Raw genomic sequence first — 18,125 nt, forward strand, 5'->3', positions numbered from 1 at the left:
GGCCGGCCAACCGGTGGGGAAACCCGGCCTCTGCCGCCCCGCTGGGTCCTTGGCCGGGGATCCGGCAGGTGCCATTTAGAGGGAAAACTCACGGGTGGCCAGGCGAGTTGTGCGCTGTGTAGCGCTACTCTCCACCTGCGAGCGCTGGAGGCAGGTAGTTCCAGGGCTTCCCAGCTTTCCTTTTCTTTTTTACGGAAGGACGGAAACACGGCACCGGTGTTCGCAAAGAAATCTTGGAGTCGTGAGGCCCAGTGGCTCAAACCCTGTCTCGTTTGTATGTGTTTATTTGCTCGAAGCTTTGCGGCCTTAGCAAGCTAGGCGTGTAATGTCTTAGAGCGCTGAATTATTTATGAGGCAAGGGGTTATTGCCAGCGCAGGCTGGGTGTAATGCACAAAGTTCAGCAGGATGGAATAATGCGTTTAATTTGCTCGTGCTCGAATGCGTAGTGCGTTTCAATTAACGCTATTTCTTGTCTCTAGGAACGCACGAAGTTGTGTTATTTTTTGCTGACGCCGCGCCGCTTGGGGTTCTTGCCGGGAAGAAAAGGTTCTGTGCGGGCAGAGACAGCGCATCGTGGCTGCGGGGACCTGCGGGTCTGTCGCCCTCCCGCCGGTTTTGCGCCTCCCGGAGCGGAGGCTGCGGGCTGGGACGAGCGTGGGACAAGGCGCTGAACGCGCCCGTGGGCCGCCGTTCCGGTGACCCGTCATTAGCAGGCAGGGTTTAATTGCGATGACCTGGGGGTGGTGGTGGGGGACGGGACAAGCGGCCTCCAGCCCCCACGCGGCCTCACGGGGGGCGGGGCCGGCGGCGCCTGCACGTGACGTGGGGCTGCGCCACGCGTGACATCACGGCAGCTCCGCCGGGAGCAGCGCGGGGCCCGGCCGGCCCTCCTGCCGGCAGCCGGGGCACCGGGGCCGCGCCGGTAACGGGCCTCCGCGGTTCTGGCGGTGGGGGTGGCGGCCGCCGCCTCGTGCTGCCCGGCCGCCCCGCGTGGCCGTGACTCGCAGCGGGTCTCCGGGCTGGAGGGCACTGGAAGGAAGCGGGGCGGCGGCGGCCTGTTCCCCGGGGTCGGCCCGGGGCTCGCTGCCTGGCGCGGTGAGGGGCCTGCCGGCTCGGGCTGGCGGGGCTTGCGTAGTCGCAGCGTTGGAGGGAGTCCCTCCGCTAAAGGGAGCGGGGAAGGGGCAGCAGCAGCGGCTGGAGGGATGCAGCAAGTTTGCACAGGCGTTTAGGGAGGGGGTACCGGTTACTTGTGGCTGTTACCATGCCCGGATTTCTGTTTGCTGTCTCCAGAGATGCTGTCAGGTGCAGCATGGAGTTGCTTACTTGCTTTGTGGTAACTTGTTGGCTTTCCTCTTCCCTCGTCTCCTCCACTCAGCTCTGTGTTTCTCTGTCTCGTGCACCTTTGCATATTGTCAACCCAGTTTGTGAGCTTTCTAGGGTGCAAAGCTGGCTCCGCAACTGTCAGTGTGCGTGGGGCCGTTTAAAGGTAACTTTGGTGATGACTCTTTGTTGTGCCATTTCACTGATGCTTGTTGTGCGAAGGTCTGCAGATTTGCCAAGACAGGTATTTTGTCATGGGCTGGAAGCAAACCTTGGATCTCTGGTGAAAGAGAAATACTTTATCTCCTGAAACTTCATCCCTCTGTTGTCTTTTTCCTGAAGGGACAGCTGGGCCCTTCACTGCAAGGCTTTTTTGAGGGAGTCTCCAACACGTGAGTTTCTGACTAACTGTTTGGTTCATTGCGTGTCAGCCAGTTTCTGGCTATGACTGCAGGTTATGTTTGTAGGGAAGAGTCCTCATAGGTCTGGTGTTCATTCCAAGGTACTTGAGGACAGAAGAAAAGCTGTTTTTTGCTTCATTTATTGAGTGGCAGACTTGGTTTGTGGAGTAAGTGGGTCTTAATCAAGACTTAACCCCCCTGCCGAAGTATAAATAGAAAAAAATATCTTATCATTTAGTTAGGGAAGCAAATGCAGGTTGAAAATGTCAGCCAAGCGTTGCTGAGCTCAGCCTTTCTTTCCTTTGGGCTGTGGAAAGAGGGCATTGGACGCGGTATGCATTGTGCCAGGACAGATAGAGTTTGGCCTTGCTGTGCTTCTCTGCTATCGCATCTGTGGCACGGTCACCAGGTCACTGCTGCAGCAAGACTTGTGAGGGCAAGCTGACTGGCTTCCTGGTGTATCACCTTTTTGAAATCTAGTGCTGAATTCAATGCTGTTTCTTTCTCATACATGCATATGCACCCATGCGTCCCTCTTCGTATGGGAAGGCCAGCATTTGCAGGAGAAAAGCAAGGGTGAAAATAATTAACAACCTCCTCCCTCCCTCCCACTCCTGCAAAATAAAAGGTGGGGGGAATAAACCTAAACCAGCCTCGAGTAGGACAGAACATGGGTTGTTGCGGAGCTGCTTGGGAGTTCTGTAGCTGTTGGAGGAAACCTGCAGCTACTTGTATTGTGAAGGGATGCAAGGAGAAGTACCATAGTAGGGACTACATATATAAATTGCGTAATCTAAAAAAGAAATAGGAAACTTTATCACAGATTTAGCGTGTCCTGGCTGTGTGCCTTGGATTACCGTTGATAGTTGTTTCCAGTTACTGCTGCCGCAGCTCTGCGCCTTGTCAGCATGTTTCCTTTACCAGCTGGCTGGGCAGTGAGGAGGCAGGCAGAGGGTGCGCAGAGCAGGCATGCAGCCATACAAGTGCAGAGCGTGATTTTGTTGCCTTATCCTGATCTCACACCTGCAGGAAGAGTTGTGTTTCCAGTGCGTTAAAGTGCATTTGATTGCTGTGACTTTCGCCCCTGGGCCCCCCCCCCCCCCCCCCCAAGAAAGATGCTTTCCCTAGGATTAGTCGTTACAACTCAGTGTGCTCATTCTGCAGTAAACGGAAGGAAAAATTTTTTGCTGCTGTTAAATATTTGATCAGTGGTGATGGTCTCAGACCTCAAAAGTCATGTCTCTTGTAATTAGATCTGGTCCATGATTGTATGGCTATCAAGACTGACTGTTTTCAAAATGTTAAGTTTTGAATTTAAGGTCTTTAACTGTTGCTGTTTTTCCAAAGTTGTGTTCCCATCTGCCCGGGGAAGAGTATAGAATATAATGTGCTTTGTCTTGAATGCATTGAAGGATGATGTTGCTTTCTGCTCTGGAAGCAGCTGCTGTGAAAGTCTCATTGTTGCAGATGTGTGGGTCTTTGCATGTTGAATAGGAAAGCTTATCAGACTGTGTTTCATTCTCCACCCCCTACCCCACCCCCACAAAGTAATAAGATTTACAGACCTGACAATCTTTGAGAAAAATCAGTGTTTCTGAACTGAAGTGAAAACCTGTCATGGGTGTCCCAGTCCATGGCAGGGGGGTGGAGCTAGGTGAGCTTTAAGGTCTCTTCCAACCCAAACCCTTCTGGTTCTGTGCAAAGATACCTTGTTTCATTGTGGGAAAATGTTCTGCTGGTCTACAGTAGGATGTATTGTGTTACCTGGTTTTCCTCACAGCCTAATAATTTAGGAAGGCAGAATCCCATCCTCTTGGCTATTGAAACTGTCTTCGTGGGAAGGAACTTCATCTTAGAAGGGAATTCAGGGGAATGTGTCCTGCTGACAGGTGCAGGTCTGCATTTAGGCTGCAAACAGGTTGAACTTGGTCACTAGATCATACTTCTGCTAATATAAAAGTATGACATTTGACTTGGCATTTTCATGGCACTTACAGCAGCTAGAAGCTGTGTTGTAGTCAGTTTGGGTTTGAGAGTTGTGTATAATATTGTTAAATTACATGAGGCTGGCGGTGTTCTGGCAGATCTTAAAAATTTCTCTGTTAGAAGTGGTATGATGGGTTACTTCAGCAGTCCTGTGTCATTTTTGTTCTGTGACTTCCTGCTCAGGACAAAATACCTTTTATTGATTTTTTTGGAGCATAGACAAATTCCTTTCTTGTGTCCTCACTAAAAAGGAGACGCCCCTGGAGTCAGCGTAGGTTGCAGTTTTAGGTCTGGAGATCTCTAAACCAGATTTCCTGTAAAGCAAAATTACTTGCTTTATTGAGTGTCAAAAAGAAAATATTAAGATGATATACTCAATTTTGATATAATTTCATAAACTGCTTTGAATTTTACATTGTCAAGCTTTTTTAACTGTCTTGTTTGGGGAGGGTGAAGGCTAAGTGCACAAAGGAGAGCAGAGCACTGCAGATGTTCCAGTATGTTTAAGGGAGGGGAAAAAAACCTAAGTGTTTATTTAGTGGGAAGTTGGTGAAGAAATGAAGAGAACAGCGGTGGAGAATGAGAAATCTAACTCTTGTTTTGAACAGACCAAAACTAGTGCCTGTAGGATGAAGTAGGAGAGCTATCTCGTGGGATGTGAGGATTGAAGCAATTTAAAAGCCATGCTGCAGAGTCAGGTTGTATTGTGAATGCGTAGAAACCTCTGTGAGATGTAAATAAAAGTTGTTAGGTGAGTATCAGACTGATTGTTAAAGCAGATGACTGAGAAGAGAGTAGGTGTCTCCTGGCATGGAAGGGTAGTTTATCTTAAGGTTTTAAAAAAGTACTGGCAAGTGTACTTGTAAAATTTCTTGACACTAACTGGGCATGGAAGTTGTGTCGTCCCTCCCTCGAGGGAGAGGGGCAGTCTTGGCTCGATGGTTCTACTGTGACTATGAAGCAAACAAGGTTAATTGATTTAAATCAAGGCTTCCCACTTGCTGATTTAAATCATGATTAAAGTCAGTGATTTAAATAGTTCATATAAACTTTGTTTTGCATTTGATGCTTTCTTAAGAGGAAGATTTACTCTAATTGGTTAGGCTCATCTATTATTCTTGCTAAACAGGACGATACAATGTTTCTATATGCAGCCATTTGTGCTATTGTATCACAGTAAGTCTTTGCTTTAGAAAATGGTCATTTTTATTTACTAGGTGGATAATTTCTTTCCTCGCGACGTGTACAAAACTGCATTTGAATAAAAAGGTCAAATACACATTTTTTTTTAATAATTAGAGTATAATCACAGGCTGTATACGTAAGAGAAAACATGCTGGCGTGTGTGCTGTTAAAACTGGCGTATTTTAACAGTGTAGTGTTATCTGTACTTAGCAAAATGAACTGGTTGTTTTTGGTCATTGTGTCCTTCCAGATCTTAGAATGAGCATAACTCATCCTCCCTTGTCCTGTTTTTATTCAGAGATTGGAGGAGAGAAACACCTCCCCCCAGTTATATGCTGCCTCCCCCAGCTTTGAGTGAACTCGGCTAATTTAGTAAGTGAATTGAAAAAAACCCTAATCTTTCTGCCTTTTTAAGAAAGATTTGTATGGTACTTCAGTGGATTCTGATTTTGCAGACTTGGTGACTTTCTCAAGTTTAGGTATTATCCTCTTTAAGCATTCTTCAGCAACCATGCGCTGCTTGGATACAGGGGGTGTGTGTTTGTTTAAATGATTGTTTTGGGCCTTATCATAAATTGTCATTAACTTACAAAATTAATTGAATGAGTGTAATCTTGAAAAATGTGTGTAAAACCCATTTAAAGGAAAAATGTTTGAAATTTAAATAGCCTTTCTAGGGCCCTTTATGAAACAAGAGCAAAGAGGTAGGCTTCTGCCACAGCTCCGTAGTGTACCTCAGTTGCCAGCGTCAGACGTACAGAAATGCCCCCAAAGGACTCCGCATGCCATGCTAGTGAATTTTCCTGGAGGATTTCACACAGTCAGGCTGTCAGCAATGCACACGTAGTGGATTCTTGCGCACCTACCAGCAGGAACCCATGTGCATATGTTTGCGGGTATGCGAAGGTGCTCTGGAATAGCCTTTGCGACTCGCTGTTACGGTGCTTGCCTTGACATGCATGCACACGCGCGCACGCAGACAGTGCTGTGGCCAGCCCTCCTCACCAGCGTGCTTTGGCTTGCATGAGCACTGCCACCGAGGCAGGGCAGCTCACCCAGCTGCGTGCTCCAAGGGTAGGAGGAGAAGCTGTCGTCTTGCCTTCAAATACAAACTTTGTGGTTTTGGTCTTCCGATGGACTGCTTCCCACCCTTGGCAGTTGTCTGTTGGAGAGGAATAATATTCTAGTTTCTGTGAAAGGAGCCAGGAAGAAGTTCAAAAGATGGCTTCTGTGTTTAGAACTGGTGAGGAAGGACAGATTCTTCGGCATCTGCAGGTCTGGGCAGGAAGCCCAGATATGATTTAAGGTCCCCGCAGCATGTGAACAGGCAAGGTTGCACTGCTAGACCTTTAAGGAAGGTGTCAGACTCTCTTCTTTAGCCGAGGAAGAGGGAACTTGTGTTGTGAGGAGTGTTTTAAAATGTAAACTACTTATAAGCATAGATTGTATAATGTAGCTTCTGTTATCTAGGCATGTCTGAGAAGAGGGGACTTAATTTTCTGGTCAATGTGAGACTGAAGAAAAATTTTCCCTTGGTCTGCAGAAAGCTCCCAAGTTGCTGTTTGTTTTTCTAAAAATAGAACAGGAGTGGAGAAAGCAGAAACCTTTGCCTGAAGAAAACGTGAGTTGTCTCCCTATCACCTGTACTTCAATGGCATTTTCTATCATGCCGCTCTTAAGCAGCAGGCTGGGGGTGAAGGCTGAAGCAAAAACAAGAAGAGACTGCAGACTTTGTCCTCCCTTGTTTCAGTATCGTCTCCAGCTGCTACTCCCTGATACTTGCTCTGGGTGGTGCCTTTAGCAGTGTCCCAGAATTGGCAAGCCATCCCCACCCTTCCTCCCTTGATACAAGGATCAAAATAAGAAATCCAGCCACCTGTTGGCTTAGCCCCATCGCCAGCTCCCACACGTGCGTGCACGTGCTCGCCTTTTCCAGCCCTGATCTCGGGTTCTCAATCATTTCTGAGAAGCGGGGCAACAGGAGCACTCCGACAGTATAAGGTTTGCTTGCTTCGGGCAGACCCTGCTGGTCTTTGCAGAACCACTGGCTCCTGCTTTGTCTGTGGGTCCTGCGTGATGGTTTCCTTCTCCTCGTGGCAGGGTTGCACTGGAGCTGGGGATGGAGTGGGCTCCTTGCAGCGTGTCACTTGTGACAAAGTCTGATCTGATGGTTAGGTTATTTTGCTTTTTCCTATTAGAGCCTTTGTGCAGACTTTCAGTCTGTTCCAGGCAACGTTATTTGGGCAACAGAAAAGCACTTGTCAGTTAGTTCCCTCAATCTCTTTGTGCTGTGTTAGGGCTCTTTCTGGATGGGTGATGGTGGGGCCTCCTGGAGATAACCTGGGAGGAGAGTTGGTGGCTCTGGTTTCCCATCTGGTGGGTGTGCCGTGAGCACAGCCATTTCACTGGTCGGTGTTTGAGTGGTGGACTCTGTCCGGCTCCAGACTGTTTTCCAGCTGAGTATTTGTGGTGATGTCAGGCAGTGTGAGAAGGGAACATGACTTGGCAGGACAAAGTCTGCAGAAAGTTCAGCTCCACATTTGGCCAAGAGCCTCGGAGGGAATGAGATCTACACACACATTCTGCTACACAGCCTGTCACATGCCCTCTCACATGCTCCCTTCCTGTCACACAGATCCTCTTTCTCTCATTTTCAGAGCTTTAACCCTTCTCTCCTAGCTTTCTACCCTGTGGGTTTATAAAAACAAACAAACAAACAAATCCCTCCTCCTTATTTTGTTGTTGCCGTACCTTGTAAGGGGTTAGTTGCAATGACCACCAAAGCAGAAATAGACTGTACAGGCCAGGATCCAGAACAGTAAAGTCAAAAGCAGGGCAAGTTTACTTTGCAACAGAGCTTTTAATAGTCCTTTATTCTGACCTGCACCCCTATGCCAGTCTTCACTATGTTTCTTGACAGCCCTTCTGATCTCTCTTCTTGCTCTACTGCAATCTTCTGGCCCATCTAGGTCTGGATATGCACATCTGCCGCAGGGTGGGAACTCCTGCCTCTCTTCTGTTCTTCTAAGGGCAGCGTTGGCAAAACCTGCCGAAGTATACCCCCAGTAATGGGTGAGCAGGAACAGACTAACAGTCAAGCTTACTTTGAATTTAAAACTCTGTTCCAGCACCCCTCCAATGTGTTCTTTATGTGGGTATTTCTGTAGTACTGTCATTTCTTCCTGACCTCTGTGCTACATCTAGGGATGATATTTCTGTGAATGGGAATTGGTACTTTTCCCCTACTGCCCTTAAGGGAATTTTAATGAGTTTCCTGCCTGTTTTGCAATCCAGTACTGTGTTTCTGTTTTGCCTGTGAGCAGTAGTATTTGTTTTGATTGATGCTTTCAGGTGGGTTGGTGCTTGGATACAAAGTGCTGTATAGATACATGATAAAAAGGCTGTTTCCCAGAAACAATCTTGTATCAGTTATGGTGATATGCAGGATGCTGATGAAAGTACTCTTGGGGTGGGAGGAAAGGAGGAAATCGGAAAAATGAACAAACTATTGTACCATAAGCAGCCCTCCCTTTGATTCTGTTCTTTCCTGTTTTGCCTCTTCTTCATGTTCTTTTATTTCGTAGCTGCTGAAGGATGGAGAAGGCCAGTCTGAAAGAGAAGGTGGTCTGGACAAGGGCTGGGAGTTGAGGGCTTTTAAGTTTGTGGGTTGGTTTTTTTTTTTTTCTGACTGCTGTGATACATCCCACAGCTTTGTGTCCTTTGTCATCTTGTCTTCCTGGTGAAATATTGCAGGTGTTTCTTACTGCTTTTATCTGTTTTAGTAGTTGTTCACTGTTGACAGTGGTTTGGGCCATGTTCCTGCTCAGAGAAGTCAACAGCAGTTCAGGATACTGATGCTGATGAGGTGGGGGCTGAGATGGCCTGGGAAGCTGAGCATATTTCCCTTTCGTGATGCCAGCTGATAAAGGTGCTTGGCTAGAAAATACATGGATTGTGAAATGTTATTCCCTTGCTGCATAGTTTAGTGGAGATGCAATTATTTTTAAGTAAACAGTCAGGTAAAGAGTATGCTGCGTGTTTATTTATCATCATTTTCTACTTGCATAAAAAGGCCTGCAGTTCTCTTTTGTAAGCATAAGCTAGTTGGTTCTCATTGCTTTATGGACTATGTTTAACGCTTTTTCCTGCCATCTCCACTATCAGGATATTATCTTGGGTATTCATTCTTGCCCCCCCCTCCCCTTCTCTTTTCCCTCCCTGTTTCTTTCTCCTCTGATCTCTTGCTTCAGATTGGAGATGGCATTGGGATGACATCTTAAGCCCTTCATGAGTCAGACTTGTGTTCCCTGAAGCAGGGCTGCAGCATCTGCTGGACTGAGTGTCATAGAGGAGGAATGTAGGATCCAAGGGAGAGTTTTTTTGTTGTCATGTGGTACTCCTGTGGAAGTCTGCACTGACTGGAGAGAGAGGCTTCTCTAACTCTTTTGTCTGTTCTTTTTTCCACCCCCCCTTGCCACTTCCATGGAAGCTCCATTTTAAAACAACAGCTTTTTGAACGTAGCTGGTTATTGCCATTACTTCTGATCTGGGTGACACTGTGTATTTCCTGTCTTCCTAGAGAACAGGGTTTAAAAGAGACTAAGGAAGCTCTGGGTCTTAAAACTGCTGCTTGAAAGAACAGCTGGCTGTTATGTTTTGGACGCTACAGTTGTGTAGAGCAAGGTATTGATGGCTGAGTAAAGCTACAGAAGGAATCCAGAAAGATATAAGAGTCTGTGGGCATGTTTTCTGTGCTGCCATGCAGTGGCATTTATAAGGAAACCAAGTGGAGGGGTCAGATCTCATTTTTAGCCTTCAGGTAGGGTGTGATGAGCTGTCACTGCAGGTAGGATGTGTAAGAGCTGGTCAGTAGCAGGAATAACAAGCTGCAAACATCTCAACTTTAATTTTCCAAAGCAGGGTCTTGCTAGTGAGCAGTTTATTTTTTAGTAGGAAGTTTTCTAGGTTGCTTGAATACTTTTCACGTTGGATTTTATTCTTTTGTGTGTGTCTGGTGGTGTCATTAGAAGTGCAGCAGAATTATGCCATTAGTCAATACCGGGGTCCTAGAAAGAGAAACAAACATACAAACCACAACCACCTTTGCATAGGTATGTTTAGATTTGCAAGGGAAAAAAAGATGTACTGGTAGGATAGCTTTAATTTGCTTGGGGGAAATTGTGAGTGGTACTAGAAAAATAATGCTTTTGTTGTTTTAAAGTGATTTTTCCATAGGGACGTTTTGCTATTATAGCTGATGCTTACAAACATGTTCCGTAGACAAGGCTCCAGGCTGGATCCCCTCCCTTCCCCTTCTTCCCGAGGAGTGCCAGGGAGCTGCCCTTTGCTCTCTGCTAGCAGGAGGGGGCAGCTGCTCTGCTTTGTGTGTTTCATTCTCCTGGGAGAAGCACAGACGGGATTTTTCCTGTTGCAAGCCCCTGTCAAAGCCTCAGTTGTGCTTCCTGCCATCTGAAGGTCGGTGCTGATAGTGGTGTTGAGCTGTCGATGAGCTGGATTTGCAGCCAGGCACGGGGGATTATTGCAGTTCAGCTACAAATGGCAAGTTCTGCTTGTGTTCATCCCCGTGGGTGCTGCAGGAGTTGGTGTTGCTCCAAAGTGACTGCGCTCTGTCTGCGCCCTGTGTTGAGACACTGGCTTCACAGCTCATCTGGCAGACAGAGCTGAGAAAGGATGACTTTTCATTTCCGGGACGGCTTGGAGGGGAGGTGGAGAGATGCTGCTTCTGTAACATCTTCCCTGCTGTAACCTGGTGTGTGCCCTAGTTTTTGCCATTCCTGAGGTGGTTAATGCTTTAGGTTAGCCAGAAGCTTGAAAGCTGAGGTGACAGCAGAAAGTCTAGAAGGGGTGGAAGGGACTGGAGCTTTGTTACCCCGGACCTGGCTTGTGCTGTTTTCCAGAGTTCAAGGGAACTTGTGTCAATGGCCTTTAAGGGAATTTCATGGCAGTAAGGTGGCCACATCACTCCTGATATCACTTGTTACACATTTCCAGTTTATTAAACAGGGGAAAGTCTATCTTCTCTTACTGTCATTTCCTCTCTCTCTCTCTGCCTCTTTTTCTTTCCCTTTGTCAGAGGGACTGATACCTCCATGCAAACAGGAAGAGAGAGAGCAGCCCTGTGTGCAGTGGGAATGAACTCCAGTAACCTCATCTCCTTTCTCCTCCTTTCAGCTGCAGGACCAACAGCATCTGGCATTTGGGAGAGAGGGAGGGGAGGATACAGAAAGGCACAGCCCATTTCAGGATCTTACCCACCCAGAAAGCAGTCACATGTATGCTCTCTTTTCCTGTTGCTCTTTCTGTTGACATGGCACTCTTTTGATCAGGCAGGAACCAAGAGGTGAAGGCGAGGGCAAAACCAAAACCCCATACTTTGACAGGCAAGGAATAATGAGAGGCAGGTGAGAGGGGAGGGAGCATCTCCTGCTGGAAGAGGCATGTTAACAGAAGAGCTGACTTCTTGCGGAACAGTTGCTGTGGGAGTGAGGAGTTCCTTTGCAGAGCCTGTAGGTGGGACTGGAATCTGTATTCTGTCTTCATCTGATGTACAATTCGGGAAGCCCTGTTCCCAGAATGGGGGGATCCACAGGCTGCGCAGGAAAGATGCAAATCCTGTGCTCTGAAGATCATAGTCAAAGAGTGAGTTTGGTTATTTGTGCGTGTGGGGCTTTTTTATGTGGAGCAAAGCAAAAGTACTTTGGGCTGACTTGGCCCTGAATGACGGTATTCCGTTTGGTAGTACCATTGCACCTTATGATCCTAATTCACTTTGCTAACCAACTTGTTCAGTGGAGAGAGAGAGACTTCTTCGTTTGTTTGTTTCAGCCCTATATTCCTTTTTACCTGAGGAAGGGTGGAACTGGCTTGGAACTTCTGTTGCTGCCATTGTTTGTTTATAGGAGCATGTTCTGTGAGTCAAGAGCATCTTAAGTTGTATTAGGTTCAGATTCAGAAGTGTCTGCAGGCGTCTTTGCATTTCAGTTGTAACAGAAGCTCTAATTTTGGAAGGAAAATTAGGGGGACACCTTTAGAGTGTTTTTCTGTAAAAGCCCAACTTTCCCTTCCTTGATTTCTTTCTATTCCTTTCAGGCTTACCATCTTTCAGAGTAACGCCTTTCATCCTGCTATATGCCATCATTACATCTTCCTGCTTCTCTTTGCAGTAATCTTTCAAGCAAGTGACACCTTTTTTTTTTTTTTTTTAATCTGTACAGTTGTTAGTCACTTTTGCAGCTGTTCTCTGAACTCTTCCGTGGCATCCATACCTGACCTCGGAAGGAGACACAGGCTGTGTGTTGAGACCAAAGCTAAAGGAAGTCTTCACAATGAGAGCTCAGGGATGCACCGGTTCAAAGCAAGAGACAAATGTGTGGACAAAGGCTGTGTCAGAAGTCAGGGAAGTCATGGGTACTAAAGGAACTGGGCAGCAGCAGGAGTAAAAAGTTGAAATAAAAGGAGAATGGGGACCTCTGAAACTCAGAGCTAGAGAGGTAACGGTGGGAATAAGACCCTTAACCTGGGGGCAAGAGACCAGAATGCGGCTGCCCATCCCTGAGGAGCAGGCTGTGTAGGCAGGAGTGACGGGTAGGACTTTCTTGCGTAGTTGGCAGAGGTAGCAACAACTTGCAAGGCTCACACGCCAGTGCTGCACGCTTGGGCAGCTGCTCATAGCTGAAACTTAGCTCAACAGCAAGTGAAAGCAATTGGGAGGCTGTAGTTTTTGGGTTTTTTTAGCAGCTTGGGACTGACAGTGGCCTGCAAACTCTTTCCACTTTGTGGTTGTCTTTATGCTTCTGAGAGATTGAAATGGGTAATGCGATTTCAAGTTCTCTGCAGTTCTCTGTAGACAGGGGTTTACAGCGGGGCCACAGAGCTAGTCTCCATTCCCTGAGAGTTACAGAACCATTCTTTCCATTCTTTGTAAGCATTCTGTTCAAAATAATTTTTTATGCTATCCTGTTGCACTGCTTTGCACACATTTTCATGGTTTGTCCCTCCCACTGACAATCTGAAGTTGATTATTTTCCCTCATGAGTTTTAACAGTTTGCACATGTAATATCACTTCATTTTTGAAGTGACAGTTTTGCATAGGATTCTTTTTCTGCCCTGAAAGGTATAAGTTTCTCCTTCAACTTTTTCCTAATATGAAACCTGTTACATGTGTACTTCTTGCCCTGCTTACAGACATACTAGCTGCTCAGCGTTTCTTGAGACATGTGGTGATGCGGAGGGAAGAGGAATGAGCTGACATGAGCTGGAAATAGCCTTGTTTCTCTGAGGCAGCTACAAGGTTCCTCAGGAAGGTTTGTGAAAATACTCCGGCTGCTACACCAGAGATGGTATGGAAAGAGCATTAGGTCACAAAATATTGGTAACTCCTTCTGAAAGGATTGGAACAGTGGTGGATCTTAAGGGGCTTAGTTCTGTGCTGGTGCTGTAGGTCCTATGAAATCTCAATCCGACAGGTTTTTTTGTTAGCCACTTCAATGTGCAGCCAGCTTTTGATACCTGAGGTAGCATCACCACTGTGAGAGTTGTGTGTTTAGATTTCAGTGGAGGCCCTTATGCACTGTTGTGAGCCCAGCTTTGAGAGGTGGATTCAGATTGGGTGCCGGCACTTATGCTGCATGTCAGAACACATTTAGAAGCCAAAATGCCAAATTATATCCCTGCTTTAGGTCCTTCTGAAAGATAGCCCTTCTTGGTTCATCAACAGCCCATTAGGCCCATGCAAAAGGCACAGTCCTGTTGATGCACAGATGTGTGATGCATGGCCACAGTCATGTTAACGTATGCATACAAATGTCAGGTCTCTTCTGCTGATGCTGACGTGCTGCAGAGTGCATGCTTGTGATTCATTACAGAACTGAAACAACCGTATATTTTCCCTTGGCAGAATGCTATAGGATTTTGTAATTGACAGCACTGGGACTCTGACCAGTAAATCCTGTTTTGAAAGATCTCAGAGACTTGCACAAACTTAAGAGCTACTGTTTTCTCTGAACATCCAGTACTGGAGGTAAAGGGCTCATTGTGCTATACCTTTGATTATTCCTGTGCTCCACAATACAGTTTCCCCAGGAGTTGTGCTTGCATCTGGTCTGGATCCTGATCATTAAAAAACACCAAACAGGGAATACCAGGGAGAGGGTAGACCTATTTAGCAGAAGTGTCCCAGTAACTGCATTTGGGTCATTTGGTTTCTTTATGTGCTATGCAGTCATAGCACATTCATGAACATGGGACAGAAATTAAGTATATTCTGTAGCTTTGTGTCAGTGACAGGTCAGATCAAAGACTTCGAGGGGAGTGTGCAAATGCTTGAGCTGGGCTTGGAAGAGGACTCTGCTGAAGGAATGGGATGAGATGAGACTGTTGCTGGAGGAAGTGATAAATGTTTCTGGCACTTAGCATGAGGTACAAGAGCCAGGGCTGCCATCTCTGGTCTCTGTTAACCAGTACCCTCTGTTGCAGGAGCATTGATCTTGAGACCATCAAATACCCGAGTTGTTCTGTTGTTTCAGAAAAGAAAGGGAGAGAGAAGAAAGAGAGTAGGGTGAAGCTGTTGGCGACATGCTTCAGAAGTGTTTAGTGTCTTACTCGAGACATGGGCGGCAAGGACTGGCAGCAAGTTGTTTCCCTCAGCCTTTCATCTGTATGTGCTTCCTCACTGGAGTACGTCTGCTCATCAAGGTCCTGTGTTCTAGACACTGCATTAGAGAGAAGCGATTGCTTCATCTTTTGTCACTTGGCCAGTCCTGGTTTCTAAAACTGACAAGAGTTGAGACAGACAGTGGGAGGCAGCACAGCAGATCATGTCAAGAAGACAGTGTTCCTTCTTGCAGTTATGGCTTGCATCACCCTTCTACATTTTTAGTTGAAGTAGTGGTGCAAATTGGAAGATGTGAACCTCTAATAACATGATTACTAGTACAAAACTCGACAAGATTTTTAGTCATTTGAAAACAATCCTCATGTGTTTTGCTGAAAACTAACTCCCTGGCCTAGTCATACAGCCTCTCACTTGTGTGCCTGTGGGGAAAATGCTAGTTTAAGTTTCTTTACCTAGCACCAGAGCGCTGCTGTTTGTAGTTAGGTCAGTTTTGCACAGACTGCAACTGTTTCTGCATCCACAAAACTAAAAAATGCTGTGTCTTAGGAGCAGAGAGGGCGAGAGGCCTCTCCTGTCTGGCCCATTCTGTTTTGGGAGGGCTGGTGCATCAAGTAGGAATGTGTGGGCTGGTTTCACAGCACGAAGACAGTGGCCGATAGGCCTTACCCCTCACCGTGTCCTGGATGTGCACATGGATTTATACTCCCCTCCCTGTTGATAGATGCAGACTTCTCAGACATTGCCAGGAAGTCTGCAGTCTGGCAGAAACTCCTCTTTGGGCTCCAGATGTCCTGCTGACAGCAAGTTTCGCTCTTGCAATGTCAGTATGGTTCTGCAGATGATACAGTTTTGAAATCCCATCAGGCTGTACCCTCCTCTTTTGCTTTCCAGAATACATGGCGGTTGTGCCTGCGTCGCTGAACTGAAGGCAGTGGGGTCAAGCACTGTCACTCAGTCCCTCAGCTGGGGGATCAAACTCTTCCTTTGAAAATTTACTGCGGTACTGCTGCTGGTGATTCATTCTACACAATAATTAATGTTTGAGCAAGTCTTTTGCGTGGTTTAAAGGAATGTGGAGATGCACAGAGGCAGTACGCTTGGCTTTCTTTTTTTATGCCCAAACATGTCTGCAAACATCTGGTACCAGCATCAGTGAGAAGCTTGTATGGGACTAGGAATGCAAGTCGGGTTTGGGTTTGTTTCACTGAACTTCCTATCTCCATCGGATGCTCTGTGCCTTTCCACAAGGTTTTTGGTCGCTGCAGGATTCATTGTGGACACTTATTTTTTAAAAAAAAAGGTTGATTGTAATAACAGTGTTGTTCCATTGAGGACTGTGAGTCTCTTCAAATTGGTTGCAAATCACATCGGTTCGGTTGTAGTCTCCCACAGCAGGACTTCTTGCTTTATATGGCTTTGAGTTTCATATTTGCTGTCGCTGCTTTTGTCCTAGATGCAGCTGTTTCTCCAGCAGTTCGGTGGCTGTGTGCAGCAAAGGGGAGGGAGCTCTACGTTCCTTGTACAGTCTGAAGCTGTGTTTACAAAGGTCATGTGAATTAACATGCTCTGTGGTTTGTAACACCTGCATCTACTATCTGGCACAGTGTAATGGGAGGTGGCAGAAACTCAGTTGGCTTGATGGTATGGCTGCTTTTATACTCGACTGTCTTAGAGTACAGGGAGGGTGGTTCATGGAAGTAACTGCTTTCATCTTTGCCTTTGGCGTTCTAAGAAAAGTTGCACTGTCTGATCCAAATACCCAGGCAGGAAGAAGGGACGTGGGTCTGTGGTCCTCTGCCTCTTCCCAGCCAGCACTGCAGTGTATGAGCCATGCCCCTGCTTACCTGATGCTGTTGTATCTGGGCTGCTGCACAGCATTCTGTCACCTCCTGTTTTTCAGCAAGTGGCAGGCTTCCAGTCCTGAACTCAATCACTCAAGTTAAACTGGTACAGGCCTTTAACATAGTTGCTTTTTAAATCAGTTAATCCCTTTAGCGTGCACTGGTAAATCACTGAGTTAAGATCAACTGATCAAATGCATGTTCAATCAGATTAGGGGTGTTTACATTAGCAGTTTGCATCAGTTTCACTATGTCTGTGCAGTCAACCCAGTAAGGCCCTTTTCTGTGCAGGTGGGGCTTTTTGGAAAAAGTGGTTGGATTCCCTTTCCAGGTTCAGTTTCTGTAGTGAAGCTAGGGCTGTATAATAAAAACACTTTTCAGGATGGTTTCCAGGTTCCAGAAAGGTATCCTCCAAAGGCTGGGTGGTGAATCTGTTTTCAGAGTGTGACGTGATGGTCATTTCCCATAGGTGTGGTGCTGGCTTTCAGTTTCTTGCTGTAGATGAGGGGAGGATTTGTCATCCTCATCTTCGATACATCCTTGATCTTTGGCATGTCCTTTGGCTACCGATATTATAGAGAAATTCAATGTTTTTTAGTCTTTGCTAAATAATTGTATCAAAATTGGCTTTTACAGTTTTCTGTGTGCTCTGCAGTACATGCCACAAAATCCAGGGCAGCTGGCAGCTATGAGCTCTTTGTTACTGGAAGCTTTAACAAAGGCCGCTGGTTGTAAAGTCTGGAATTTCCCTCTTACACACTTGGAAAGGTCAGGGCTGAAGTCCCCTGGTGGTCTTAGCAGTAATGAAGACTTATCCTGCTTTGATAAATATTTTGGCAATAAAAAGACAGTTTTGCACCTGGGTGCACTAATCTTGTACCTTTTACCACAGTTTGTTAAGATACTGCTTCAGGAGCATAAATATCGATAAAACAAAGTTAATTGTCTCTTTTAATAACTAAGGAAACAAAATCTTGAAACTTGCTTGTGATGCGGCTTGTAAGAGACTTGGGGAGTTAATAGGCTCAGCAGTTGAACTCTTGCCTCTTTTGCATCTGTGTTGTTTTTCTTTTATTCCCCAGGTACTTCCTTTTGGACTTTCAGTAGGAGAGGGAAACTAAAGACCTTGAAGAAAGACGCCTGTGGCCTCTTGCTCAGCAGTAACAATGCTGCAGCGATGAGATTATAGCAAGCCCTTCCTGTGTGGCCTCCATGGGTCCCACTCAACTCAGCACACAGGATCATGGGAAGCGGGTGGCAAGTGTCTTTGAGATGGAGGAGGAAGGGCTTTCGCTCTTCCCTGGCTCGGAGAACCCCCCTGAGCATACAGGTATGGAAAAACTTACTAAATCCATGCAAGCTAAAGGCTATCCATTCTTTCAGCTGCAAGCAGAATTGATACTTAGCAAAATTTTAGGGCGAGTTCTGCTGTGCTTGAGGCACTCGGAGAGAATGTCTAAGAATAGAATTGGTTATTGATAGCTGAAGATGATTTGGTTTATAGGTGGCAATTGTGTTGAATATTTTGCTTATTTGACTTTCTAGAGCCTAGGTCTGTGGCAGTAAAATTAATTTATTTTTGTTAGTCTTACCATATGCTGCTGAACAATAAAGCTTTACTACAGGTGACAACACTAACAAGGGTTAGTGATGCAAAGAAATAATAGGTTCTTGCAGATAATGGAAAGACAGTAAAAGTTTCCCCTACTCATTTCTAAGGTTAAGAGTATCAGGAAATAGAACTGAGATTTTGCAG

The 18,125-nt window shown here is 46.2% G+C and overlaps 1 protein-coding gene across 5 annotated transcripts in view; it reads left to right on the forward strand.

Moving 5' to 3' along the window:
* The window catches only part of NR1H3 (nuclear receptor subfamily 1 group H member 3), a 31,882-nt gene that overhangs the window by 1,543 nt on the left and 12,214 nt on the right, over positions 1-18,125 (forward strand). For 3 of the 5 annotated variants that reach the window (XM_055797670.1, XM_055797659.1, XM_055797640.1), the window contains exon 2: positions 17,452-17,699. In XM_055797670.1, the coding sequence (XP_055653645.1) occupies positions 17,582-17,699 (118 nt within the window). In that variant the 5' untranslated portion in view covers positions 17,452-17,581. Of the gene's footprint in view, positions 1-950; positions 1,097-15,981; positions 16,170-17,451; positions 17,700-18,125 lie in introns of those variants that run through there. The other 2 variants (XM_055797651.1, XM_055797648.1) reach the window with 2 other exon arrangements.

The sequence above is a fragment of the Falco peregrinus genome, chromosome 1, assembly GCF_023634155.1.
Source record: "Falco peregrinus isolate bFalPer1 chromosome 1, bFalPer1.pri, whole genome shotgun sequence".
Classification (NCBI taxonomy): Eukaryota; Metazoa; Chordata; class Aves; order Falconiformes; family Falconidae; genus Falco; species Falco peregrinus.